General features: G+C 44.3%; 3 protein-coding genes across 5 annotated transcripts in view; 1 reads left to right on the forward strand and 2 right to left on the reverse strand.

The window, feature by feature from the left end:
* The window catches only part of LOC136549944 (uncharacterized), a 51018-nt gene extending 38326 nt beyond the window's left edge, over window positions 1-12692 (forward strand). The window contains exons 2-4 of one of the 2 annotated variants that reach the window (XM_066541376.1): window positions 11307-11590; window positions 11712-11939; window positions 12044-12692. In XM_066541376.1, coding sequence (XP_066397473.1) covers window positions 11307-11590; window positions 11712-11939; window positions 12044-12496 — 965 coding nt within the window. In that variant the 3' untranslated portion in view covers window positions 12497-12692. The remainder of the gene's footprint in view (window positions 1-11306; window positions 11591-11711; window positions 11940-12043) is intronic. The other variant, XM_066541377.1, reaches the window with a different exon arrangement.
* On the reverse strand, window positions 12661-15059 carry LOC136549943 (IRK-interacting protein-like). 2 transcript variants are annotated; one of them, XR_010782097.1, is made up of 3 exons: window positions 14625-15059; window positions 12850-14475; window positions 12661-12803 (listed from the first exon to the last, which is right to left on the reverse strand). XR_010782097.1 is itself a non-coding variant. In XM_066541375.1 (2 exons), the coding sequence occupies exons 1-2, from the start codon at window positions 14892-14894 to the stop codon at window positions 12973-12975; spliced, it is 1773 nt and encodes a 590-aa protein (XP_066397472.1). In that variant the 5' UTR covers window positions 14895-15059; the 3' UTR covers window positions 12796-12972. The 2 variants fall into 2 exon arrangements, 1 of the variants encoding a protein (XP_066397472.1); XM_066541375.1 differs by having other exon boundaries at window positions 12796-14475.
* A 5472-nt stretch (window positions 15060-20531) lies between these two features.
* LOC136552017 (lysine-specific demethylase JMJ30-like) lies at window positions 20532-25349 on the reverse strand. Its single transcript, XM_066543562.1, has 6 exons — window positions 24673-25349; window positions 23702-23911; window positions 22565-22696; window positions 22344-22487; window positions 21775-21867; window positions 20532-21244 (listed from the first exon to the last, which is right to left on the reverse strand). Exons 1-6 carry the CDS (start codon window positions 25330-25332, stop codon window positions 21056-21058), a joined length of 1428 nt encoding a protein of 475 aa, XP_066399659.1. The 5' UTR covers window positions 25333-25349; the 3' UTR covers window positions 20532-21055.
* Between the last annotated feature and the right edge of the window lie 1187 nt (window positions 25350-26536).

The raw sequence follows: 26536 nt of genomic DNA on the forward strand, positions 1-26536 counted from the left end.
ATAGAAGCCCCCATGAAATAGAGCCATTGTACCCCTTCACTGGGTACAACGCGGGGTGACCGGATGCTCCGGTCATACTGACCGGACTTAGGACCCAGCGTCCGGTCACTCGATGTCAGCCATGTGTCACTCTGCTTTCAATAGGAGTCATCTGATCTCAATGATCATCTGTTGATCGGACGCTCCGCTACAACTGACCGGATGCTTAGCCTCCAGCATCCGATCGTTTCTAGTAAGGTTCCAGAAACGATATTTCATGACCGGACGCGTCTGATCATGCTTGACTGGACCCTGCTAGCATCCGATCACACTATGACTTCTTACTATGCCACCCAACAACACGACTGGACCCAGACCCTTAGCGTCCGGTCCATCCATGACCCAACGTCCGGTCATTTACCGATGCTGGCGTCTTCACTACCATACATGGCCGGACACGCCGGTCCCCCAGAGATTCAGCGTCCGATCACTGTATAGCCAGTGACACTAACTCCTTTTCACCTTTAACTTCTTCACCCTTGCTCAAATGTGCCAACCACCAAGTGTATCACCTTGTGCACATGTGTTAGCATATTTTCACAAACATTTTCAAGGGTGTTAGCACTCCACTAGATCCTAAATGCATATGCAATGAGTTAGAGCATCTAGTGGCACTTTGATAACCGCATTCCGATAAGAGTTTCACCCCTCTTAATAGTACGGCTATTAAACCTAAATGTGATCACACTCTCTAAGTGTATTGATCACCAAAACAAAATAGCTCCTATGGTTTATACCTTTGCCTTGAGCTTTTTGTTTTTCTCTTTCTTCTATTCCAAGTCCGAGCACTTGATCATCACCATGGCATCATCTTCATCATGCAATGATCTTCATTTGCTTCACCACTTGGAGTGTGCAACCTATCTCATGATCACTTGATAAACTAGGTTAGCACTTAGGGTTTCATCAATTCTCCAAAACCAAACTAGAGCTTTCAATCTCCCCCTTTTTGGTAATTGATGCAACCCTTATACAAAGATATGAATTGAAATTCAATTGAATCCATGTTGCTTGTCCAAGCATATTTACCATGTGTAAAAGAATACGGACAAGTTTTATGAACTCCATATGGTAGCAATTGCTCCCCCTACATATGTGCTAAGAGTTTGGATTGTAGCTTGCACATATACTTAGATAGGAAATATAGGAGACAATATCTACCAAATGATGCTAAGGTATAAGAGATGGACCTTTGAAGCATGATACCAATCGGAGTGCACCATTACACCATCCTTAGCACCATGGTTAGCTAGATAACACTTGAAAAATACTTCAGAAGGATAGCTAGATACCACTTGTAAAAACTTTGTAAAAGATACTACTTGAAAATCTATTTGGAATAGATATCACTTGATAATACTTGGAAATGATACCACTTGTGAATAAACCTATGCATGCTAGATTTTCATTTCATCATTCAAGTTTACAACTATCATTCATCACACAAGCATGGAAATTTAAATAAAAACTTGTGTTATGCAAGCAAACATATGAAATGCACATTCAAATGCATCATACAAGTTCATGAGCTTGCTCCCCCTACTTGTGTGCTCAAAATTTTAATTGATCCCTTTTCTTTATTATATCTCTTCCTTATTTCAAGTTTTTCCCCTATCACTTATATCTTTATTTCTCTCTCCTTTTTCACTATCTTTGTACACTAATTTCTCCCCCTTTGTCATCAATGACCACAAAGGTTCAAAGAGTAGGTAATACCATTTGTAGGGTCGAGATTATCAATGTTAATCCATGGGGTGAGGATCATTTTCCCAAATTTGGTTCAAACTAGAATATTTGTCAAAGATATTTAACTCGGTTTGATCCAAGGACAAGCTTCTTCACACCTCCTAATAAGGGTTATCTTGTACCATGTTGAGTTAAACACTTGGAGCTCATTTTCTAGATTAAACACTAGGTTTACAAGCCTACAAACATGTCATATGCTATCACTAGATCAAGTCAAGCATAGAAGCAATAGTGATACCATATAAACATCAAATTCATCTGATTTTCATGAATGAGCCTAATAAAATGGAGAGATGACTAGATGCACTAAACATGTCCTTAGCAAGAATGTATGCCATGCCAATCAACTTTTACCTTGGATTACTTGAAGGAGAGGTATGTCATATAAGTGGGGGTGCATCAACACATATTTGAGAAATCCAATATGTTCAACTCATTCCTAAGCTTACAAAACCTTTTCTCATCCAATGGCTTGGTGAATATATCGACAAGTTGATCTTCGGTGCCTATAGTCTCAATGCAAATGTCCCCTTTTTGTTGTTGATCTCTTATGAAATGGTGGCGGACATCAATGTGCTTTGTTCTTGCATGTTGAACCGGATTGTTGGTTAACTTGATTGCACTCTCATTGTCACATAGCAATGGCACTTTCTTGAACTTGATTTCAAAGTCATTCAAGGTGGCCTTCATCCAAAAAATTTGTGCACAACAACTATCAGTGGATATGTATTTGGCTTCGGTGGTTGATAATGCAACACTATTTTACTTCTTTGATGACCATAAAATAAGTGATCTTCCCAACAATTGACATGTGCCTGAGGTGCTCTTTCTTTCAACCTTGCATCCCGCATAATCCGAGTCGGAGTAACCAACTAGCTTAAACTTTGCTCCTTTGGGATACCACAAACCAACATTTTATGTATGCTTCAAGTACCTCAATATTCTCTTTGTAGCCTTCAAATGACTTTCTCTTGGTGAGGCTTGAAATCTTGCACACATGCATACACTAAACATGGCATCCGGCCTTGATGCGGTCATATAGAGTAGGCTTCCAATCATAGACCGATACAACTTTTGATCCACCATGTTTCTACTTGCATCACTATCCAAGTTGCTATTGGTTCCCATTGGTGTGCTAATGACTTTGCAATCACTCATGCCAAACTTCTTGATCATGTCCTTGATATACTTGTCTTGACTTACAAATGTACCATTCTTCAATTGCTTGATTTGAAGACCAAGGAAGTAACTTAACTCTCCAATCATGGACATCTTAAACTCATTAGCCATCATCTTTCCAAACTCATCACTAAAGTCTTGATTGGTTGATCCAAATATGATGTCATCAACATAGATTTGCAACATAAACAAATCTTTTCCAATTTTCTTGATGAAAAGAGTGGTGTCAATCTTGCCCATTGTGAACCCTTTAGAGAGTAGGAAGTCCCTCAATCTCTCATACCATGCTCTAGGTGCTTGCTTTAGACCATACAATGCCTTTTTCAACTTGTACACTTGGTTGGGCTTCTTATCATCTTCAAAACCAGGAGGTTGCTCAACATATACTTCTTCATTGATGTAACCATCGAGAAATGCACTCTTAACATCCATTTGATAGAGCTTGATGTTGTGGGCACAAGCATAGGCTAGCAAGATCCTAATTGATTCCAATCTAGCAACCGGGGCATATGTTTCTTCAAAGTCAAGACCTTCAACTTGTGTATAGCCTTGTGCTACTAATCTTGCTTTGTTCTTTACTACTATCCCATCTTGATCTTGCTTGTTTCTAAAGACCCATTTGGTTCCAATCACATTGTGTCCCTTTGGTCTCTCTACTAATTCCCATACTTGATTTCTTGTGAAGTTATTCAATTCTTCATGCATAGCATTCACCCAATCAACACCCTTCAATGCTTTATCTATCTTTTTTGGTTCAATGGATGACATAAAAGAGAAATGCTCATAAAATAATGCCAATCTTGATCTTGTTTGTACACCTCTTAAAATATCACCAATGATAGTGTCTAATGGATGATCTCTTGCAACATTGGTTGATTGGAGGATTGGAACTTGATTGCTTGCACTTGCTTGATCATTGGATTGAGATGATGTACTAGCCACTTGATCTTGTTCATTGTCATGAGAGCCACTTGCACTAGCTTGATTTGTATCATCTTGCACATTTGAGTTAGAGAGCACTTGCACATGATCATCTTCATCATCATTCACTTGTCTAGGCCTCAATTCACCAATATCCATGTTCTTTATGGCATTTGAAAGTTGAATGCCTCTAACATCTTCCAAGTTCTCATTCTCTATTTGTGAACCCCTGGTTTCATCAAATTCAACATCATGAACTTCCTCAAGAGTACCACTATCCAAATTCCAAACTTTATATGCTTTGCTTGTAGTGGAATAACCAAGTAGGAATCATTCATCACATTTCTTGTCAAACTTGCCCAATCTAGTGCCTTTCTTCAAAATATAGCATTTACAACCAAAGACCCAAAAATATACAATGTTGGGCTTTCTACCATTCAAGAGCTCATATAGTGTCTTCTCTTTCAATCGGTGACAATAGAGGCGGTTGCTACAATAGCAAGCCGTGTTGATAGCTTTGGCCCAAAAAGATTGACTCACATTGTACTCACTAAGCATAGATCTTGTCATATCAATAAGTGTTCTATTCTTTCTCTCAACAAGGCCATTTGATTGTAGAGTGTACTTGGCCAAGAATTGATGTCTAATTCTAAATTCATCACACAACTCATCAATTCTAGTATTCTTGAACTCACTACCATTGTCACTTCTAACTCTCTTGATGGTTGTTTCAAACTTATTGTGAATGCCTTTGACAAATGATTTGAATGTTGCAAATACATCACTTTTATCCACTAGAAAGAATACCCAAGTGTATCTAGTGTAATCATCCACTATCACAAAGCCATATTTGTTACCACCAATGCTAGTGTATTGTGTTGGCCCAAACAAATTCATATGCAATAACTCAAATGCTTTACTAGTGCTCATCATGCTTTTCTTAGGATGGATGTTTCCAACTTATTTTCTGGCTTGATAAGAGCTACAAAGCTTATTCTTTTCGAACACAATATCTTTCAAGCCTCTAACCAAGTCATGCTTAACCAATCTATTCAATTGTTTTATTCCAACATGACCAAGCCTTCTATGCCATAACCAATCCATACTAGACTTAGTAAACAAGCATGTAGATAATCTAGCTTCACGAGCATTGAAATCAACCAAGTATAGATTCTCATATCTAAAGCCTTTGAAGATCAAATTAGAGCCATCTATACTTATGATCTCTACATCATCTACCCCAAATATGTATTTGAATCCAAGATCACACAATTGAGCCACAGATAGCAAATTGAAATTCAAGCTCTCTACTAGCAACATATTGAATATGCTCATGTCATTGGATATTGTAATCTTACCAAGCCCTTTGACCTTGCCTTTGCCATTGTCACTAAATGTGATACTATCATAACCATCATTGCTATTGGTGTTGATTGAGTTGAATATCCTTGCATCACTAGTCATGTGTTGAGTGCACCCACTATCAAGAACCCAATGCCTTCCTCCGGCTTTGTAATTGACCTACAAAAGAAGATCAATTCTTTTTAGGTATCCAAACTTGTTTGGGTCCTTGAAGGTTAGTCACTAAGCTCTTTGGTACCCAAATGACTTTCTTCTTTGAGCCCATCCATGGTTTACCAATAAACTTAGCCTTCACACCATTTGTACCCATAATAAGCATATAGCATGAATCAAGCTTAAGGGAGGATACATTAGCATTTTTACTCTTGTTGGTGCATTCATGCTCTTTATGACCCACTTGCTTGCAACTAATGCAAAACCGACCATTGTTCTTCACAAAATTAGTCTTGTGAGGAGCAAAGGCCGTCTTGCCTTTCTTGGGGATATAGCCCAATCACTCTTTGTAGAGAGAAGCTCTTTAGCTATCCAAGCACATAAGCAAGCGGTCCTCACCACCATAGGCTTTAGCCAAACTGTGAGTGATCTTGTTAACCTCCTTCTTGAGATTCTCATTCTCAACCACTAGTGAGGCATCACAAGTGAGACCATCACCACTAGATGAGGTGAAAGTGGAAGTACTACAAGAAGGGTTAGTAAAAGAAACAATGATAGGCATAGATAGTGATTCATCAAGTATATCATAAGTTAAACCTACATTGCAAGTTTCAACATGCTTCTTTTTATTTTGCTCAAGCAAAGAGGAATGAGTCTTTTTAAGCTTTTTGTGAGCTTTGCCAAGCTTCTCATTGGCTTCCTCTAGCCTCTCATGAGATGCATTGAGCTCATCAAAGGCTTGCTTAAGGGCTTTTAGTTCCTTACGCAAGTTTTTGCATTCCCTTCTTTTGATGTCAAAGTGTTCTCTTGCATCTTCTAGCATGTCAATTAATTCATCCTTAGTAGGTTCATCATCATCACTATTACTATCATTTTCATTTTCATTGTCATCATCATGTTCTTCATCACTTTCATCATCACAAGTTTGTACCTTAGTGGCCTTAGCCATGAAGCATGATGAAGAGTCGAAGAGAGAAGGCTTCTCATTGATAGCAATGCTTACAAGAACCTTCTTCTTGGTGGTCTTGTGATCATCACTATCATCATCATCATCACTTGAGGAAGCATCACTATCCCAAGTGACCACATATGAACCACCCTTCTTCTTCTTGAAGGCCATCTTGTCCTTCTTCTCTTTCTTTTCTTTCTTGTCCTTCTTCTTGTTCTTCTTGTTGTCATCATCATTGTCGCTATTGTATGGACATTGAGCAACAAGATGATCTTTGCTTCCATATTTGAGGCACCTTCTTGACTCTTCTTTGTTCTTGGATGAAGACTTCTTTCTTCTAGCATGATAGCCCTTCTTCACCATGAACTTGCCAAATCTCTTGATAAAGAGAGCCATCTTCTCATCATCATCATCATCATCCCATGAATCATCTTCTTCACTTGATGTTTCTTGCTTGGCTTTGCCCTTGGATGATGTGGCCTTGAATGCCATGCTCTTCTTCTTGTCATCCTTCTTCTCATCTTTCTTCTCCCTCTTTTCTTCCTTCTCATCATCATCTCTATATATATCATCGGTCATTATATCTCCCAACACTTGGTTTGGTGTCATGGTGTCCAAACCACTCCTTACTAGAATAGTGACCAATGTGCTAAATCTTGAAGGTAAGCATCTCAAAAACTTGTGAGAGAAGTCCTTGTCCTTCACCTCTTCTCCAAGTGCTTTGAGATCATTGACAAGTACTTGAAGCCTATGAAACATCTCTGGCACACTCTTATCCTCCTTCATCTTGAAGCTTGCAAACTTTTCTTTGAGAATGTATGCCTTTGCACCCTTTATGGCTTGAGTGCCCTCAAATGATTCTTCCAACTTCTTCCAAGCCTCATAAGCCATCTCAATATTCTTGATTTGCTTAAATATTCTCTCATCAATTGCATCATGAATAGCACTTAGAGCAATATCATTGTTTTGGAGAAGCACTTCTTCTGCCGTGGTGGGATTCTCTGGATCTTCAATCTCAATTTTGATTTCTACCACATTCCACACTTTTCTATTGATTGACTTGATATGTGTGGTCATCTTTGACTTCCAATAAGGATAATTTGTGCCATCAAATTGGGGTGGCTTCTTTGTGTTGTTGATTTAAGCCATTTTTACACCGAAGGTTGTTAAGCCTCAAATCATGGTGACCTTAGCTCTGATACCACTTGAAAGGTCCTAATGGCTAGAGGGGGTGAATAGCCTAATAAAAATTTCTACAACAACACTTAACAAAATGGTTAGACAATTATGAGGTGAAGCAAGAGTTGCGCTAGCCTACTCAAAATGCAAGCCACCTACCACAATTTTAGTTTAGATATTATCTATTCACACAATAGCTATGACACTACCCTATGTTAGTGTGCTCTCAAAGGCTAACTAAAGAGCCACACCAACTAAGCAAGCAAGCTCTCACAACTTAGCTATACTAAAGAGCTTGACAACTAGTTTGCGGTAATGTAAAGAGAGTGATCAAGAAAGTTATACCACCGTGTAGATGAAGAAACCAATCAATCACAAGAGTGAATAACAATGAAGACCAATCACCTCAGAATCAAAGGATGAACACAATGATTTTTATCGAGGTTCACTTGCTTGTCGGCAAGCTACTCCTCGTTGTGACGATTCACTCACTTGGAGGTTCACGCGCTAATTGGCATCACACGCCAAACCCTTAATAGGGTGCCGCACAACCAACATAAGATGAGAATCACACAAGCCATGAGCAGTCCACTAGAGTACCTTTTGGCGCTCTGCCGGGGAAAGGTCAAGAACCCCTCACAATCACTACGATCGGAGCCAGAGACAATCACCACCCTCTGCTCGATGATCCTTGTAGCTCCAAGCCGTCTAGGTGGTGGCAACCACCAAGAGTAACAAGCGAATCCCGTAGCGAAACACAAACACCAAGTGCCTCTAGATGCAAACACTCAAGCAATGCACTTGGATTCTCTCTCAATCTCACAAAGATGATGAATCAATGATGGAGATGAGTGGGAGAGCTTTGGCTAAGCTCACAAGGTTGCTATGTCAATGCAAATGGCCAAAAGAGTGAGCTTGAGTCGGCCATGGGGCTTAAATAGAAGCCCCCATGAAATAGAGTCGTTGTACCCCTTCACTGGATACAGCGTGGGGTGACCGGATGCTCCGGTTATACTGACTAGACTCAGGACCCAGCGTCCAGTCACTCGATGTCAGCCACATGACACTCTGCTTTCGACAGGAGTCGTCTGATCTCAACGGTCATCTGTTGACCGGACGCTCCGCTACAACTGACCGGACGCTTAGCCTCCAGCATCCGGTCGTTTCCAGTAAGGTTTTAGAAACGATATTTCACGATCGGACGCGTCTGGTCATGCTTGACCGGACCCTGCCAACGTTCGATCACACTATGACTTCTTACTGTGCCGCCCGACAACACGACCAGACCTAGACCCTTAGCGTCTGGTCTGTCCATGACCCAGCATCTGGTCATTTACCGACGCTGGCGTCTTCACTACCATACATGGCCGGACGCGCCGGTCCCCCAGAGATCTAGCGTTCGGTCACTATATAGCCAGTGACACTAACTCCTTTTCACCTCTAACTTCTTCACCCTTGCTCAAATGTGTCAACCACCAAGTGTATCACCTTGTGCACATGTGTTAGCATATTTTCACAAACATTTTCAAGGGTGTTAGCACTCCACTAGATCCTAAATGCATATGAAATGAGTTAGAGCATCTTGTGGCACTTTGATAACCGTATTCTGATACAAGTTTCACCCCTCTTAATAGTACGGCTATCAAACCTGAATGTGATCACACTCTCTAAGTGTCTTGATCACCAAAACAAAATAGCTCCTATGGTTTATACCTTTGCCTTGAGCTTTTTGTTTTTATCTTTCTTCTATTCCAAGTCCGAGCACTTGATCATCATCATGGCATCATCTTCATCATGCAATGATCTTCATTTGCTTCACCACTTGGAGTGTGCTACCTATCTCACGATCACTTGATAAACTAGGTTAGCACTTAGGGTTTCATCAATTCTCCAAAACCAAACTAGAGCTTTCAATTGGGCGGTCCTCCGTGGCTTTCGGCCGATCAAAAGCGCGACCTGGCCGCTCCCCTGAAACCCTAACGCATTCTCCCCTTTCCTTTTCTCTCTCACCGTCGTAGTCGGAAAAAGGAGGAGCAGCGGTGACGGCCACCTGTGGCGGTCGGAGAAGGGTAGCGGCGCTACAGCTGGTCCCCTCGCCGGCATGCGCGCTCGCCCTGGGCTGAGCGCGTCATTGTCGAGCGGTCTGGGCGACGGTGCCTTAGTCACCCACGCACGCTGCGGCGGGGCTCGCTCGTTCTGCCCGCGCGCCGTCAACGGATGGCTGGTGGTGAGAACTCTTCTTCCCACACGACAGCGGTGGCGACGGCGGTGAGGGAAACCCGGGTAGGTCCGCTCGTACCTCTCCATCCTGTCTTCTATGGTTAGGGTTAGGGTTTGAATCGAAAACGCAAATCGATTCATCTCCTTCTACTTTCTACCCCAATCTAGATCTACACACTAGGTAAGGCTCAACTGATACCAATGATAGAGATAGTGGATCACCTAGACATAAATCTAATAGGTACAACCTTACATACAGGATAAGACTTCCTAGAACATGATCTAGACAGAGAGAGAGAGAGAGAGAGAGAGAGGAAGGGAGGTGAGATGTCACCGACCATCCGTGGGCTTGGAGGAAGAGCTCGACGTAGCCATGGCGAAAGTGATGCGGTCTAGGTCGGTGGTGTCGCGGTGACGGTGTTGAAGTCAGTCGCAGTGCAGTGGTGGCGAAGAGGCGGCAGTGAAGACGACGGTGGAGCTTCCCGTCGCTGGCTGCGCCCCTCACTAGATCGGATTGGGTTTGTCGGTAGGTGTGGCAGCTCACGGTGAACCTCGTACTTAGAGCCGCCCCCCTCTCTTTTATAGCGCAGTGCGACGGGGGCCCACCAACCATGTAGGGTTGGGCACCCCTAATCAGAGCGCGAGGTCAAGGCCCAACTCAGCCGTTGGGCCGAGCTGGAGAGATCAACACTAACACCACCATCTCCCTTATCCACTTTAAATGTATTAGTCATATGTTGGTGGAGAAAGAGAAAAAGATACACTACCCATAATAATAGGAGATCACCTATATAGACTTTTAGGAGATGGAGGATCGATAATCTGCTAGAGATTCTCTAATTGGTTTCAAACTAACCAATCCTCATTTTCATTTGATCTGGAATCTGAAATTTTGTGACTTGCATTTGAATAAAGTTGATACTTGTTAGCATTTTCATGTAATAATGCCTTCTTTCTTACATGCTTCTGACTGCCTTGCTGGCTGTGCTTCTGATCACAGATGATGGTGCTTTAATTCCTGAGTACATTTCACATACAATATGAGCATGCTAGTTTGTGGACTTCGAACTTTCTAATACAGAAATGCTATACAACACACATATGTTTTAGCACTAAAAACACATAAATTTTTTAGCAAAAAAAAAAACACACAGCGAGAGCACGCGGCAGCGCAGCACCAGCAGTGAGACACGACACCGGCAGTGCGCTTTCTGCACCAGCAGTGCGACGCGACACCAGCAGTGCGCTTTCTGCACAGCAGTGCGGCACCAGCAGTGCGACGCGATGACCCATGACGAACGGGCAGACAGTGAAACCAACCGCTTGTAATTTGTCCTTTCATAGAAAAAAATTATTTTCTGTGATATGTGATCTATAATCTGTGATCTTGTGATTGTCTGAAGGTAGAAGAAGGCTAGAGGTGGAAGAAGGGTGGAGGCTGTTAGATCTTAATCTTATAGTGCAAAAAAAATTATGTGTTAAAATTGCATAAAACACATGGTTGTCCAGTAGACATACTCTTCTAATAAATGAAATTTACATCCCTCTCTCCATGAAGGAACGAGGAGCACAAGAGTTGCATCAGCCTTGAGCAAGGCACAACTCCAGGATGGCTACGTCGCATACCCATGGGACAAGAAGATGCGTGACACGCTGCGCGCAACCAACTCCAGCTGCTACTTCTCGATGCTTGTCCTGCCCAAGGCTTGGGACAACAATGCTTGTCACTATGAGTCCTTCGATGATACCCTGGCGCGTGCCAATGCATGGTTCTGCTCTTCGCAGGCCTCGGGGATACCCATCGATCTCATGACTGTGCAGAGTGAAGCTCTTCTCACCAAGGTGCAGACACCAAGCCTAGAAACTGGGCAATCAACTTGTTCAAATCCTCTCACATCGTTTCGTATTTGAAAAATTTTACTCACAGTTTTGTCTTCGCACTGTCACATTCTGAAACATGCAGATATCTGGAGAGACAGCGTCTGCATCTGTGAATTCAAGTTCATTATCTGATCTGTCGAACGTCACTAATGCGACGCTCTACGGTTTTGAAGATTACCATGGAGTGGATATTGGTGTGGTAAAGGCAGCACGGCTTTGGTACAGCTGCATAGGAGGAGAATTGCTGCTGGAAATCCCACTTGAAGATTGTGACACAAGGCTTGGCTTTGCCATCAGCCGAACTGAAGAGGTCTTGTTTTTTACTAGCACTCTACGCAATACTCACAGTTACTATGTACTACTTCAGCAGTTAGAATCATCCATGGAATCTTCTGACATGCTTGTTTTTGTTAGGGTTTTATCTACATATCATCTGTAATCGAAGATGACAAGGAAAGCGAGGCACCATCAACGCGATCTGGGCTCTGTAATCTGTTCAACCTGGCCAACGAGGCGTCGAAACTTCTGATCATCTCAAGGGTGTCCAATGAGAAGGTCCTACCTTGGATGATCTCCAGTTCAGGGGCAGTCCGTTGCTTCGACACCACGTCCCTCAGCCAGAAACTCTCCTTGCACCGCCTCGCAGCGCGCCCCATCCAGCTGCATTTGCTTGCTTGGGAGAAACCTTCTGGTCCAGCAGAGAGGATCATGTGTTCACCGAAACTACCCCCGGCTTCAACATTGCTCCCTCAGCTACACCAAAACCTTGTGGAGACCATTGAAGGTAGAGTAGATGTTGAAGAGGATTATGTTGGGGATTTGTCGTTTCGGCTCGATGATATCTCATTCGAGTGCAGCTGGGTATGATTCCAGGTTTCAGTTTTTTCATATAGGCATCTGATGTGCATATGTATGTTTTGGTCTTGTCTAGTTCTCTACGGTAGTGATGCTCAGTTTTGTGCTGCAGAAATGCAGATGCTGGCTTGAAAATGTTCAGAATATTTCTTGGTTTCTAGCCAAATCAGGGATCAGGCTTTCATAACATCTGAAAAAAATATATTGTAATGGAACATTTTTGTTGATCATAACATAACAATGGAGTAATCCAAATCTATTGGTCAAAGAAAGCTCAGACTTCACTTTGTTAGTTGTTTACTCCAAATCTACAGCAGAGCTCAGACTTCACTTTGTTAGTTGTTTACTCCAAATCTACAGCAGACATGCGGTTCAGCACCTGAAGTTTCTGCACCTTTGGCTCAAGACACACAAAAAAAAAAATGTTACACGTGGAAGTTGACACCACACTAGCTGTTGGTCAAAGGAACCTCAGAAAAGAGACACAATTATGCTGCTGATCTGGTTGTAAGGACCCTGCACTTAAGCACTCTATCTTGGACGTAAAACCCCGGCATCACCATGATCTTTACTTGACAAGGACTCTGCACCTGCTGCCTGTCATGTAGGATGTCTTCCATGTACATCTCATCAAATGTGCGGCCGTCTTGGATGCGCAGGATCGTCAGCGGCGGGCCGAAGGAGAAGGCCAGCAGGTGGAGCAGCCAGACGCACTTGGAGGCGACGAAGAAGCACTGCAGCAGCTGCTCGGGCCACGGTCGGGACCAGCCAAGCGTCGCCACGACGCCGCTCATCTTCCGGTCGCAGAAACGGCTGAAGTCCTCGCTGTAGTACTTGGTGCCCTTCCGCAGAACCTCGTTCCAGCTAAGGTTGCGCAGCGCCACGAAGGCGGCGAAGCTCTGCCGGCGGTCCTCCGCCGGGTCGAGGCACCTCGGCGAGCCGTTCCGCTGGAACGCGGGGTTCTCGAAGTCCTGGAACATGGCCTGGTTCATGATCGCCTCGAGATGGTACAGCACGGCCTTCGAGCAGTGCTTAGCAGTGCTGCCGATGAGCGCGAGTTGGTACGGCCGCAGGAGCAGGTTCAGCTTGTCGGACAGGCCGTCACTGGATTCTTCGTTCACCTGCTGGATCAGCGCCTTGCAGAGCTGCTTCACAGAGAGCCGCGCCTCGGACGCGATCTGCAAGAAGCCTTCCACCATCACCTCGTGGCTCACCGGCATTGGGAGCTCTCGGCTTGCTTCGATTGATCTCGTCGATCTCCGGGAGACGGACGGCGAGTTGGTGGCCTGCCGCAGCGCCTTCTTGAGCTCCGAGCAGTACGCTTCCACGCTCACCAGTTTGGTGGCCAGCTCCCCCAGCGACGACCTCACCTCGGCAGCTTCGCGCAGCGCGGCGTCACGGTGCGCGTTGGCCTCCGCGAGCTCTTTCTTGAGGGACTCGAGTGACAGCGCCCCCCACTCGGTCAGCAGCTGCGGCATGTTGCCGCGCTCGATGGCCGTCGGCGACGTCATCTCCGGTGGCTTGGCTTTCTTCCTCGACTTGGGGAAGAGCCACGAGAGGATCTGCGGCGGCCCTCTTTGCTTCGTCCGCAAGTGCGCCGACGGGGGTGGCACCCTGCTGCTGCTGATCGTGGCGGGCCGGAATGCGTTGCCGCACGTCGCCGGCGGCAGCTTGAGCTCGGAAGTGTAGGCCGCCCGACCAGCGGACGCGAGGAAGCGGTCGGCCGACGGCGCCGAGTGCATGAAGGCGGGGTGGATCTTGTACGCCGCCGTGCCTCTGTTCCGAAGACGGTGGTCGTTGGAGGAAGGGAAGAGCACCTCGCTGTTGGAGGACGAGAAGGTGTGGTGGAGGCCGTCGTAGTCGGACATGGCCGCGTCGTCGCTGCCGCCGTGATCCAGGGCGACCCCGGTCCAGTTTTCCGACCGGCTTCGGTTGTCCTGGCAAATGTGGTTCAGTGTAACGGCAGCTACGCGCTCCTCATCGTCGTAGGCCTAGCCGAGCCCGGTAAGCAAGCAAGTTCGAGACGCCATTGTCAGTTACAGACTTACAGTGAGCACGAGGCCTTAAGGTCGCACACTCGCACAGCACATCCATGATCCATATAGCTAACAGTCTAACACGTGTTAAGAAGCTAGCTCACCGGAGTAAACACGGGGTACTCCTCGTCTGCCGCTGCTCTGGAGCGCGCGGGGGACGCGCCCGGCGGGAGGCGGATGACGGCCGGGCTGCGGCAGGCGCCGACGCCGGCGCGGGCATTGGGCGCGCCGCGCTGGAGGAGGGCGGCGTGGAGCTGGCGCAGCTCGACGCCCTTGGCGATGGCTGCCTGCACGTCCTGGCGCGACGCCGGGGCGCGGGACGGCGAAGGCGCCGCGGGGTCAAAGGCCTCGGCGCTGGCGGCGACCACGGCCATGGCGACGGTGGAGGGTCAAAGGCTGCCTGCCCCTTTGGCTCCAAAGCTGCTGCTGCTGGGAAGGGAGGGGCTTCTTTGCCTTCTTGGGAATCTGAAACGTAGTGGGAGCGGAGGCGGAGCAGGGTGAGAAGGAAGGAAACAAAGGAATGGGCGAACAGTAGCCGAGGCCGAGGGAGGGAGGTGGGTGAAGTGTGAAGTGGTGGAGGGAACAGCACATTTGAAGAGATTGACAGTGCCTGCAGCGTCATTTGAGCAATTCTTTAATAAATCCTTTTTCTCTGGACTACGGCTTGCTGTTGTTGCTTTATTTTTCAAGAGACCAGCGGTAGTAATCCCTCGTTTGAAACACAATTCTTTTATTTGAATAGTACTGTGTAAAAATGGAACTTTTTTTTGTCATTACACAGACAGACTGTTTGCGGATTGGTTTCTAAGCTGATAAGTCTAGCTGATGCTAGTTTATTGTAAGAGAAAAATACTATTGACCGCCTAAAACCAAGCAACGAAGAGTCTGACAGTAACCTTTCGTAATTCTGGAGTAGTAGTTGGCGGTTGGGGGTGGGCCAAACAGTGGTCATGCTTCTCTCTTCCGCATTGAGTTTAATGAACCTGCTGTAGTGATGCCCTGCAGGCTCTCCTGCCTGCCTGGCTGCCTGCCTGCCTGTTTTGTTGATGCAGGGGTCAGCCAAAAGCTCTGGACGTGTTGTCTTAAAAACCTGGATTAAGGTCCCAAAATATATACTCTCTTGCTTACAAAGGGCTTGTTTGGATCAGACTCTGGACTACTTTTGCCTGAATTTGCAGCTGCCTGGAGTCTGCCTGTGAGGTGTTTAGTTGGAGCCCTCAAATGAGGACTGGACCAGGCAAGGGCAACGTGAGACAGGCGACCGAATTCGATTGCCTGGCATGGAAACAGTGATCAAGGTAAAAGGGAACCATATCATATCACCGTGTAGTTTTTGTTTTGTATATTTTATGTTTTCTCTATTCTTTATCCCTTTCGTTGATCATGTTCACGCTAAATTAGCATTGTGAGCAGTGTCAATTATATTCCTTTCTCATCCGTTTTTTCTTGTGATGTTTTTTTAAACAGCTAGCAAATCTATTAAATTTATTTATAATTTGAAATATATTATTAATTGAGAAAATATGTGGACCATTTTTATTTATTTATTTATTTATTTATTTATTGTTTATACATTATAAAATTAACGTATGTTTTAAAGATGGTATTATATCTTTATTAGTCTATCCAGGCACAGGCTTCCAACCAAACAGACCTTCTTCAGACTTGTCTGGCTAGGTAAAAATCATCAACATTCCAGGCAACACTTTTTATCAGGCAAGTCCTGTAGGTCTCCAATCAAACATGCCCAAAATCTGAAAACCATTTGCCTTCAATTTGGCACCTGGTGAAACTCACGATTGAGAGGCCCCTGCAAATTGCAACCACCTGCCACACTACAGAGCGTATTGCAATTCTTTTCTCCATGACCTTCTCCATTTGACAGACATTCTTATTGTTCCTCAAAGACCTCCAAAGTTCACTTTTTCTTGATTTGTCTAATGGATGGGGAGGATCTCAAGGAGCCTGTTCTTCCTGGCACTGTCTTGAGCCTAGTGATTAGTCAAAAAGGTTAACTGCAAAAGGTTAACAAGATCCCAAGCCATCAGTAAGTTAAATTAGAACCTTGGAACAAGGTTACTAGTAGTTCATAGCAGATGCGAAGCTCGAGGTCCTAGCATGCGTGGCCAATAATGCAAAAGAAGTTTCACGGATCACAAGTCTGGATAAGTTAAAGTGGTAGGTTAATCATGGTTACCTTTAGTCCTTTACCACCCAATGCAAAAATCTAAGCAGTTTTAGACAAACATTATCAAAAGATCACCGATTTGGAAAAGCTCGGTTAGAGACAACAGAACCAACAAAAAGGTGATCTATCCTTTCTCTTTCTCTTTGCAACTTTGAGGGCTTTTCCAATGGCCCCTAGCTAGATGCCTAGATGGATCTTACTAGCGTTAGCGTGCGTGGGGAGAGCACGATGGGACGTCTCTTTGCCAAGCCACAGCCCACAGGGCACTGGCACTGGTAAAGCCTAGAGAGGCCCTAAACCAAACACTGGGCGTGAATCTTCATGCATTCTTGCTACATTCGCAATTTTGCATGTAAACAAGTCTGCCCACCATTTCCTTTGTTTTAACTACTCCTATTTTTCTGATTTCAGTTGTTGAGTAAGTTTTTTTGCCCTTAACTGTATAAGTTTTTCCAATAAACATCTACTACACGTGTAGGTATAGCACTGATTTAGCCCCTCTTTGATTTTTTTTTTCCTCACCCAAAGATTTGGAACAGTAATCAACTTCAAGTTGTAGCACCCCGTGGTTATTGGTTAACATGAAGATTTTTCTTCTAAAAATACATGCACATATACTGTGTTAATATTTTGTGCCTGCAAAAGATTATGAGAAAATATGTTTGTATTTACAAAAGCAATAATTCGTCTTTGCGTTAAAAAGAGAGAAGCCTCGTTATAAAGAGAGAGAGAGAGAGAGAGAAGCCTTAGAGGCCTAAACCAAAGACCTTTGATGAGCGTATCTTCCCCCTTTATACTTTGATGTGGACCTCTTTCCTTGTCTTTTTGTCCCTTTTTTTATCTCCATTTTGCTCTTTGTTTAAAGGTATATGCAAAGAGGCCAGTGAGCAAGAAAACGAAACCAGGTAGGCAGCCCCAAGGATGCCTTTGTCTAGGCACAAAGCAAGGAACAAAATAACAGCTTGGAGAGCAGGCAGAGCCATGCGGGTCTGCAGAATGTTCAGAGCATTCATATACCTGGCTGGAAGGATGTCTGTCTGTTCCAGCAGGATGATGCAAAATTGTTTATTAAGCCCTTGTTTACTTTCTACCCAACATTGAATGTTTGATACATACATAGAGTATTAAATATAGACTAAAAAAATAACTAATTGCACAGTTTAAAATTAATTTGCGAGGCGAATCTTTTAAGTCTAATTAGTCCATAATTCGACAATAAAGTCCTACAGTAACACATTTGCTAATGATGGATTAGTTAGGTTTAATAAAATCGTCTCTGGTTTACCGACGAATTTTGTAATTTGTTTTTTTATTAGTATCCGAACACCTCATACAATATCCCCATGTAACATCCGACGTGACACCCCAAAACTTTACCGGCTGGATCTCAACAAGGTCAATTCTGGTGTCCACTCAGGCACGAAGCCAGCGGTGGGGCTACCCCTACCCATCCTGAGCACGTGGAGTTCTCTAAGCTCTTTCTTAAAATTTTATGCATACATATATTAGGTAGGAGGGGCTAAGATTAAGAGAAGATAAAAAAAAGCCTCTATTCTTTCAGCCTCTCCTAAATTTTTTTCTGGCTTCGTCACTGTGTCCACTGTATGCTCGGGATGTGTGTTTGAATTCTTCGTTTCGGAGGATGTAGGTTTTAGAGGGGGTGACGCTTTTGCTAATATTTTACAAATCACAACAGGAGCATATGTATAGTCCAAGATAGGTGGCTACAATGTAGTTTTTGTCTGGGCTGTTGTTCAGGATCACAAGATGTCAGGTGTGGTATTAGAAGGTGGCTTAGCCCTTAAATTAATCGAGCATATCAACAGATGCATGTGAACTCATAGTCCTTTGTGTCCACCCAGGTTGGGTTAGGTTACGTTAACCTAATCATCCCTTGCTCTGATTAATCATCGGTGTGTGTTGCTGGCTGCAGTAGCAACTCCAACGGCTAAGCAAGGGTAAAAAAAAGAGCATCCGTATTGCAGGAGCATGACTCTGGATACAAGAATCCATGAAGCCAAGGGCTGAACCGTCTGCCTAGTAACAGTATACTTGTCCGAAAACGAATGCTAGCGAAAAACATGTTTGGAATGGAGCATGTGGATTTTGCAGCAAGGGATATGAATACAGGCTCAGCAAGCCGCTCTTGCACAAGACGGGAAAACTTGCCGAGCAGCGTGTGACCAGGCCACAGGCCACAGGGGTGACGCCGGCCCTGTTTGTTTCGCTAAAATTTGGTTGACGTTGATGCTTATGCTGATTTATTATGAGAGGGAAGCATTTTTCATTCGCTAAATAGTACTGTTGAAGTAGTTCAAGCCAACAGAGCCAGCTATTGCGCGAGCGATTGCGAAGTCGAGCGGGGAGCTGGAGCCACGGCTGACAGGCACAACTAGGCCGTAGTACCGGCGGAGGCGAAGCTATGCACCCAAAAAAATGTAAAAACAGTGATTAGGTCTAAAATTTCATCATGTATACACCTTTCATGGAAGATGTATATACATCGGCAAGCTAATTGCACCACCCTCTAATTTGCTCTCCGGATGGCGTATGCTCGCACGGATGCGGGCGTCGTATAGATCACACGTCACATCATTAGAATTCAGAATTTCAGATGCAAGAATCAGGCCCTGTTTGGTTACTCCTCCTAAAAGCTTTAGGAGCTAAAATCTGGATAGAATCTGTCTAAAGAACCAAACACCTCCTCCTAAAATCTTCTAAAAGTTTTAGGAGGCTGGTTTTTCTTTAGGAGCTCCACCCCCTCCTAAAACCTCCTAAAGTCCTTCCTGGACCCTCACTACCCCTTATTTATTGCCCCCTCCCTCTCTCCCTCTCCTAAAGAAGGGTAAAAGTGTCTTTGTTCAACAACATTTACTGTTTTTAGTCAGTTTTATGAGGTGCAACCAAACACTCTTTTAGGAGGTTTTAGAATGCTGCCTAAAACTTTTAGGAACTAAAGTTTTAGAAGGTCGAAACCAAACAGGGCCTCAGTCGGGGCGGTGGCGCCGCGCCGTGCGGTAGGCGGTAGGCCGGTAGCGGTGCCATGGCATGGTGGACTGGTGGTCACGCACGCAGCGACGCATCGGCGATCGGCAGGGCAAAGCAGAGGAGGCCGGCGGCCGCGGCCGGGTCTGCGGAGCTTCTTTTCCGTGGCGCCATTCGCGCGGCTAGCTGGTCCAGCAGCGGATGCAGCAGTAGGCACTAGGCACTAGCGGTCCGGGAAGTTGCTCAGAGATTGACGCCAAAACAATTTGACGTAGATGCCTGTCTTTTTGCGGCCACATACGCACGCCTAGGATACTGTTGTGCTGTGCAAAGTAAAGTAGGCTTTTCCTTGGATAGTTGGATGCAACAACATTTTTTGCTTTGCTTGGATTCCACACGCACGGCACGGTCGTGCTCCGCGCCACGCAGCATCCCTCGCGTCCGCTTTCACTTCGCAGTGGTTGTGTGTCTCAAGGATGAAGGTTCAGTGCTTTATTGGAAACCGTGAGGTGATGCAGGTGATGCTGGAGTGTCTTGCCGTTGACTGTTGCCCCTACCCAGTTTCTGAGGTCACCGCATCTGATTGAATGACTTGTGATGCTTCCCAGTTTTTGAGGTCACCAACGTCTGAAAGGAACTGTGCAGCACTGCAGCTTATGGTACAAACCATACTAGTTTAACCTCACTGATCACTTCAATAGTCATACTCTAGTGTAGTACAGACCTGATGACAAAGTGTTGGAGTGCGCCGTAAACTAATATCCTACTGCTCCAGTCAAAAAAGAATGTAATTATAGATTTAAATTGAAACATACTTCCTTAAATTTGACTATATGGAACAGAGAGCAGGAAGGTCCAGATACACTGCGGATAGCCTGCACGGTCCACATGGAACTTCATGTACAGGCCAGGCCGCCTAGCACAAGCAGTGCCAGTGATTCCTGACAAGCAAATGGGCAATGGTATATTCCTCTTGGTACAGAAACGGAATGTGTGGTTGGTGGCCACAACAGTGCGTCTAACTTTACAGTTTCAAGAATATGACATTGTGGCAGTGAGGACGACACCCTCCAACCTCAATTTTGCTTCGCTGATAAGCCAGGCTGAAAAGTATTGTTCGCTGATTTGTTTTGAAAGAAAAACATTGTACCATAACAAATAAGTTAAGCGAACAGGATAGTACAAACGGCATATAAGCAATTTCAATATTTTAATCACTGTGGTAAAAGTAAAACTAACAATGACCATCGGTGATGACATCCATTGAAAAGCGGACGTCACCTGAAACGAAGGGTCCTGTCAGGTTACTTTGGTTTTCTGCAAATTGATTCTGATAATATGGGAGATATATAAGAATTGACGCTATGAGCCGCCTGAGGGTTGAACTGCTGCCCACCAAAAGCTAACCGAGAAACTGGTGGAGAGAGATCTGACGTAGTGCCACCATTTTGGAGGGATGTAAAGCAGGTCACCCTCCTCCAATATACAGTCCATGAATTCCAGGTTTTCAGCCCTTGGAAACTCCTTCAAATCAATGTTGTCAAGATCTACCTGCAAAACAACAGTGCATTCTGACTATATTGAGCAGAGCCCAACGAGATATAGAAATGAGAATTTATCAGCCTATTTGGCAGGCAGTAAACGATCGTATACGATTGTGGATTATAAGTTGGAACAGTATTTTTCTCTCACACCAAACCAGCCAAACCAGCCAGCACCAAATAATCCACGATCCAGCCCAGCCAGCCGAACAGCTGTATGTGGATACATGTACAATAAACTGTAGAAGAATAAGACTCATGAAAGTTCTGAGAAGCAAGATGAAGAAAATAATGACCGAGAGATTGGAAAGTGGAAACCTTTAATACATAAAACCATCAAAATGCACTAGGAAGTAGGTCCAGTCTGGAATGCAAATTATGCAATATAGAGTCACGAGGAGAGTATTGACAATCAAAATCTGGAAATTCGTTATTTCAAACACTTAGCTGCCAAAACTACATGCAACATCATGACGATCCACAATGGTAATTCCGTATATTTGCTTGGAAATATACAACTACCGGAATAGATATATGTACCTGACTGGTATTGCATAGCATAGTCTCTGTGTGTGGATACAAGTCCTCAGATATAAAAGCAGGATAGAGTCTAATATACTTCCTGCCCAAAACCTGTAAAAATATGTGTCAACCATTGCTGATAAAATTTAAGGAACAGATGACATTGTCAGAAAATTTTAAGTAGAACGATGGATACAGGCAGTAAACAGCAAAAGCCATCTGCCAAGATCTTTAACTGATATATTTAATTGACTGTAAGCAGCCATTATGACCAACTTAATAATCTATTTTTATGAGCCCTCATAGATGTCACGTTGAGATAACATCTAATTCAAATTCACAAAAGATCAAATTGGTATAGCTACTACTATACTAACTGAGAACTAAAATAAAGCAGAGTTAACTTGTTAACATAGTCAGATAACAGATCAGTAGAACACTGCATGTTATAATATTTTTTTAACAAAACAAAGTTAATGATTGGAGATATCTCCTTGCAAAACTACAGCTTCAAAATTTAACATTTGTTCATAGCACAAATTCTAAGTTATGGGTACACCAACAAGTTAAATACACACGTGTTTTACCTGAGCGAAGATGTTGTGATGTGGGTCATGATGCAATGGTGTCACTGTCCACTGTGGACCAAACCAAGCATTAAGTGATTGGAGTTCACCTCCACCAGCATAACAGTATTCGGGAACAATTATGTCTTCACTGAGCTCTTTTATCTGCCCAATCCAATGAAGTAAAATGCACAACTGAACAAAGGCAATCTACTGAGAATCAACATTGAAAAATCAGCTACCTGCTCAAACAATGGATGCTGAGCTAGATATGTCAACTTTGATGGGCAGACAGTTGACCACATTCTATCCAGGAACTGAGAAAATGTGACAAGCTCCTGCTTCCACTCACTACACACATAGTTTTTTCCAACCTGACAAGAAATAACTTCATAAGTGGATCAAGAATTATCATAATGCAAAACGAAAAATGCTGCTCAGTATATTCTTCAGCTAACGAGCGGTCCTAAATCAATACAAAGCAACAATCTGTTACAAAATTCAAGACCATGTGGTGCTCGGAGTTGAAATATCTCTGTTTTGCAGTTTAACAAGTAGCATGTCTATCATTTGGATATTGCATTAATGAACTACACAGCTTTGAGACTCGACCCACATTTTTTTGAAGAGTGGTTCCATTGTATGCAACAGCTAGATACTTCATATGGTTAAAGAAAGAGAGCAATATATACTAATAGTAAAGTAAAGCTAATTGAACATGTTGAAATGACATGATATCACATTACCGAATTCTTTCAGCATAATAAGTATTTACAGCTAGAGTTTTAATAACATGGTGTTGAGACTGAAATGTATACACGAAGAGGGCAGTTTAGGAATTGAGCCTATTTCAGTTAGTGAGAGGTTTGCATGTACACCTCCACTTCCCAAGCTCAAGTGCTCTTAGCTCGAATTTGGGTGCCTATTTCTTCTCATTTACAACACCACCTAGTTCCACCTAGGTTAGTAAACTTCTTTTCGAAAAGAGCAATATAAAAGAGTTCCAATTTACCTAGTATTTTGACTGCCAAGGCAAAAGATCAATGTTACACACCTGAATATTAGTACAACCAAGACAAAATACTGTTACTTATTGCTACTTAGACTGATTGAGATAAAATGTCAATTTAAATACCTTATACAAACAATGAAACAAGTAATATTTAGAGACACTTATTTACTTTATATTTATTAGCTTAAAAGAGAAAGGGTGTTGAAATGAGCTGTAATTCTACTATTTATTTCCTTGATCTTTATATTCATTTGTGAAGCTAAAAAATGGCAAACACATACTCAAAGTGACACAGGAATTAAGTTAATGGAATAGAAAAGCCTGTTTCCAAAGTCTTTGAATGTTTAGTGTAAAGAGAAGCATTTACTTCAACAGGAACAGTACGATCTCCAGCGATCTTCTTGAGGTATTTAATGTCCTTCCATTTTGTCCTTGCAGGCCAATGATCGATGGCGCCACTAATTATGACGGGGGAGTCGCGTAAAAAGTAATTACATATAAACTCCTCCAAGGAGATGCATGATCGCCTCTCAACTTTCTTACAGGATAAAGAGTTCGCTGGAAGAACTTTGAGTGCCTGAAACAAATTATTGTTAACAAGTGCAAGATGCAGAACAAGAAATGAAATGCAGGTTTTTCTATCAGCACAACTTCAGGGGAAAAAAACTAAGCATTCATTTAACTAGAGGTGATATTTCATTTTGTTCGACTAGATATTTCCATTCAATGCATACAATACAAACTGCAATTATCTTTCTATGAAGAACAGTGTAGAAATTTGAGTTACCCACAGTACTTTAGCCCCTAATAATTTATGACATGATTCACCCACAGCTATGCCAAAAACAATCAGAATGTAACCTCTCATTTCCAACTCATTCTATGATAGTATTGCTTGATTCGTCTAGTTACACGGGGGTTTTCAAAGAATCAAGTCCATCCAGTACTCTAAGCAAACCCAATTTCATCCCCAATGTTGTAGCTCACGGGTGCTAAGCCTAGTCATACACTAAGCAAATAGTTTTAAAAAGGGCGTAACCAGTGCAGAGAGCTCCCGCGCTGTGCGGGGTCTGGGGAAGGGTGTTAGTGGCAAGCCTTACCCTCGCCTGTGTAATGCGAGGAGACCGCGACTCAAACCCGGGACCTTCCGGTCACAGGCGGTAAGACTCTACCGCTTGCACCGTGCCCGCCCTTCCTACACTAAGCAAATAGTATTAAAAATGGAAAAAAGTAATCATACTTCAGCAAGCCCCTAAAATTTCAGCGCAGTTCTTGTGCACGTTGTCTGGTAAGCACAGAAACAAACACGAATTCTTACGAAGGCAATAGCGATCTCACATCAGCGATGTCTCTGTTCCTGTCGAGCGCCTCCCTCCACCTCTGGTCCTCCTCATCCACGACCCCCGCGCCACCTTCGCTTCTGCCGCACGCTTCCGCGGAGATGCGCGCCAGGGCCGCCTCGAGGTCGGCGCGCAGTAGGTTGCCCCCCATGATGAGCCCCATGTCGAGCGCCCGAAGCGCGGCGGAGCGGTCGCCGTCCCCGCCCCCGCCTCTGGCCCCGCAGCGGATGCGGAGCCGCGCGACGTGGAGGCAGGCGAGCGCGTATGCGTCCCTCCAGGCGGTGCCGACCTCGCTCCAGGGGCCCGAGTGGAGCTGCTCCCACGCCATCTCCCGCGCCGCCTCCGCCGCGCGCAGGTCCCCCGCCCCCGCCTTCTCCGCCGAGGCGACGAAAGCGAACCCGCCCTCCCCCGTTATCTCCCGCAGCAGCGCTGACACCCGCTCAGCCTCGCCGTCGCCGGCGGCGGTCATCAGGGAAGAGCGGCGTGGTGCGCTGGTGGTGCTGGGGTGCGGGGGGAGGAGAAAAAGCGCAAAAGCGCAGGAGCGGCGCAGATATTTCTGGCCCTCGTTGCTCTGCTCCGGATGCGTGTGCGTTTCCCTCTTTTGGCCGCAAATGATGCAGGCGAAACCTTCCCCATTTGGCGTAACCGTGATTTCCATTTCCCCATTGGAGACCGCCTTCGGCTATTTCGCGACTACGAGACTGTCTCCAGATCACGGCTATACGATATTCTTATTTATTATTCTATTTCTATATTTACTCATATTCTAGTTTCGTAAAGCTATACTTTAGCGAAAGACAGAAAGATTCTAGGACCACTTGCCCATAAGAATAAGACCGAACCACTCACTAGTTTACAACATGGAAATAAGCGATTCTTTTTGCAACGTGTCTCTCAGCGTTTTTTCCCTCCTTTTTCATTATCATTTTCCCTCTCAAAAAAAGATCGAAAGGATTCACCCCGGTGCTGCTTGCCTCGAAACTTGACCTCCTCGATTCGATGGGAGAAAAAAAAAAAGGTTATGAGCGACAGAGCGGATATCCAAACCCAAAATGACTGAAATAAAAAATCAGCCTCCAACAGAGTACCTATACGGGAGACCTATTTTGGATTATTCGAGAGGCACAACCCAAATATGAGTATCCTCTCTCATGAAAACCCATTTGCAGAAAGGATTCTCTTTTGGGTCATGTTGTTGGAGAGAATGTCGAATATGTATTGAACCCTTTGACTGTAGCGCTACTCAAACGTTGAATGGGTCTTGTATTTTGGGTGGTGGTGTTGGAGATAGTCTAAGACCATCAGGGTTGGGTTGGGATATGGTTGGGCTGATTTGAGGCCCATTGTCCAGCCTTGATGGCCAACGGTGGGCTTGCTTGATGCTTGGGCCAAACACTTCTGATGGAATTGGGATCAGGCCCGTGAGGACTGAAAGATTTTAGACACATTTGAGTATGCACACAGCACAAGATAGGCTGCTGAAAAAGGTGCAGAGGGTCTGCCAAGGCGGGCTTCTAAGAGGAGTGCCACCAGGAACAATAAGTTGCCTAAGCTGAAATTGTCATGGCTTGGACAACTCCGCGACGGTCAAAGAGCTTTGCAATTTGGCGAAGAAGGTTGCCCTCACCTGTGTTGTTTATCCAAGAAACTCAAGTTTATAAATCACGGGTGGGGAATCTTAGAGAAACATTTGGTTTTGATAATGCTTTTGCCGTAAGCAGTAGTGGCCACAGTAGTGACATTGGTATATATCTTTTGGAATATAATACGACTAAAGTCGATATTTTGTCGTACACCCTGTATCATATAGACATAATTATTACAGAGGGAGGATGTGAGCCATATTGGTTTTGATGAAACGA

The sequence above is a fragment of the Miscanthus floridulus genome, chromosome 4, assembly GCF_019320115.1.
Source record: "Miscanthus floridulus cultivar M001 chromosome 4, ASM1932011v1, whole genome shotgun sequence".
NCBI classification, from domain to species: Eukaryota; Viridiplantae; Streptophyta; class Magnoliopsida; order Poales; family Poaceae; genus Miscanthus; species Miscanthus floridulus.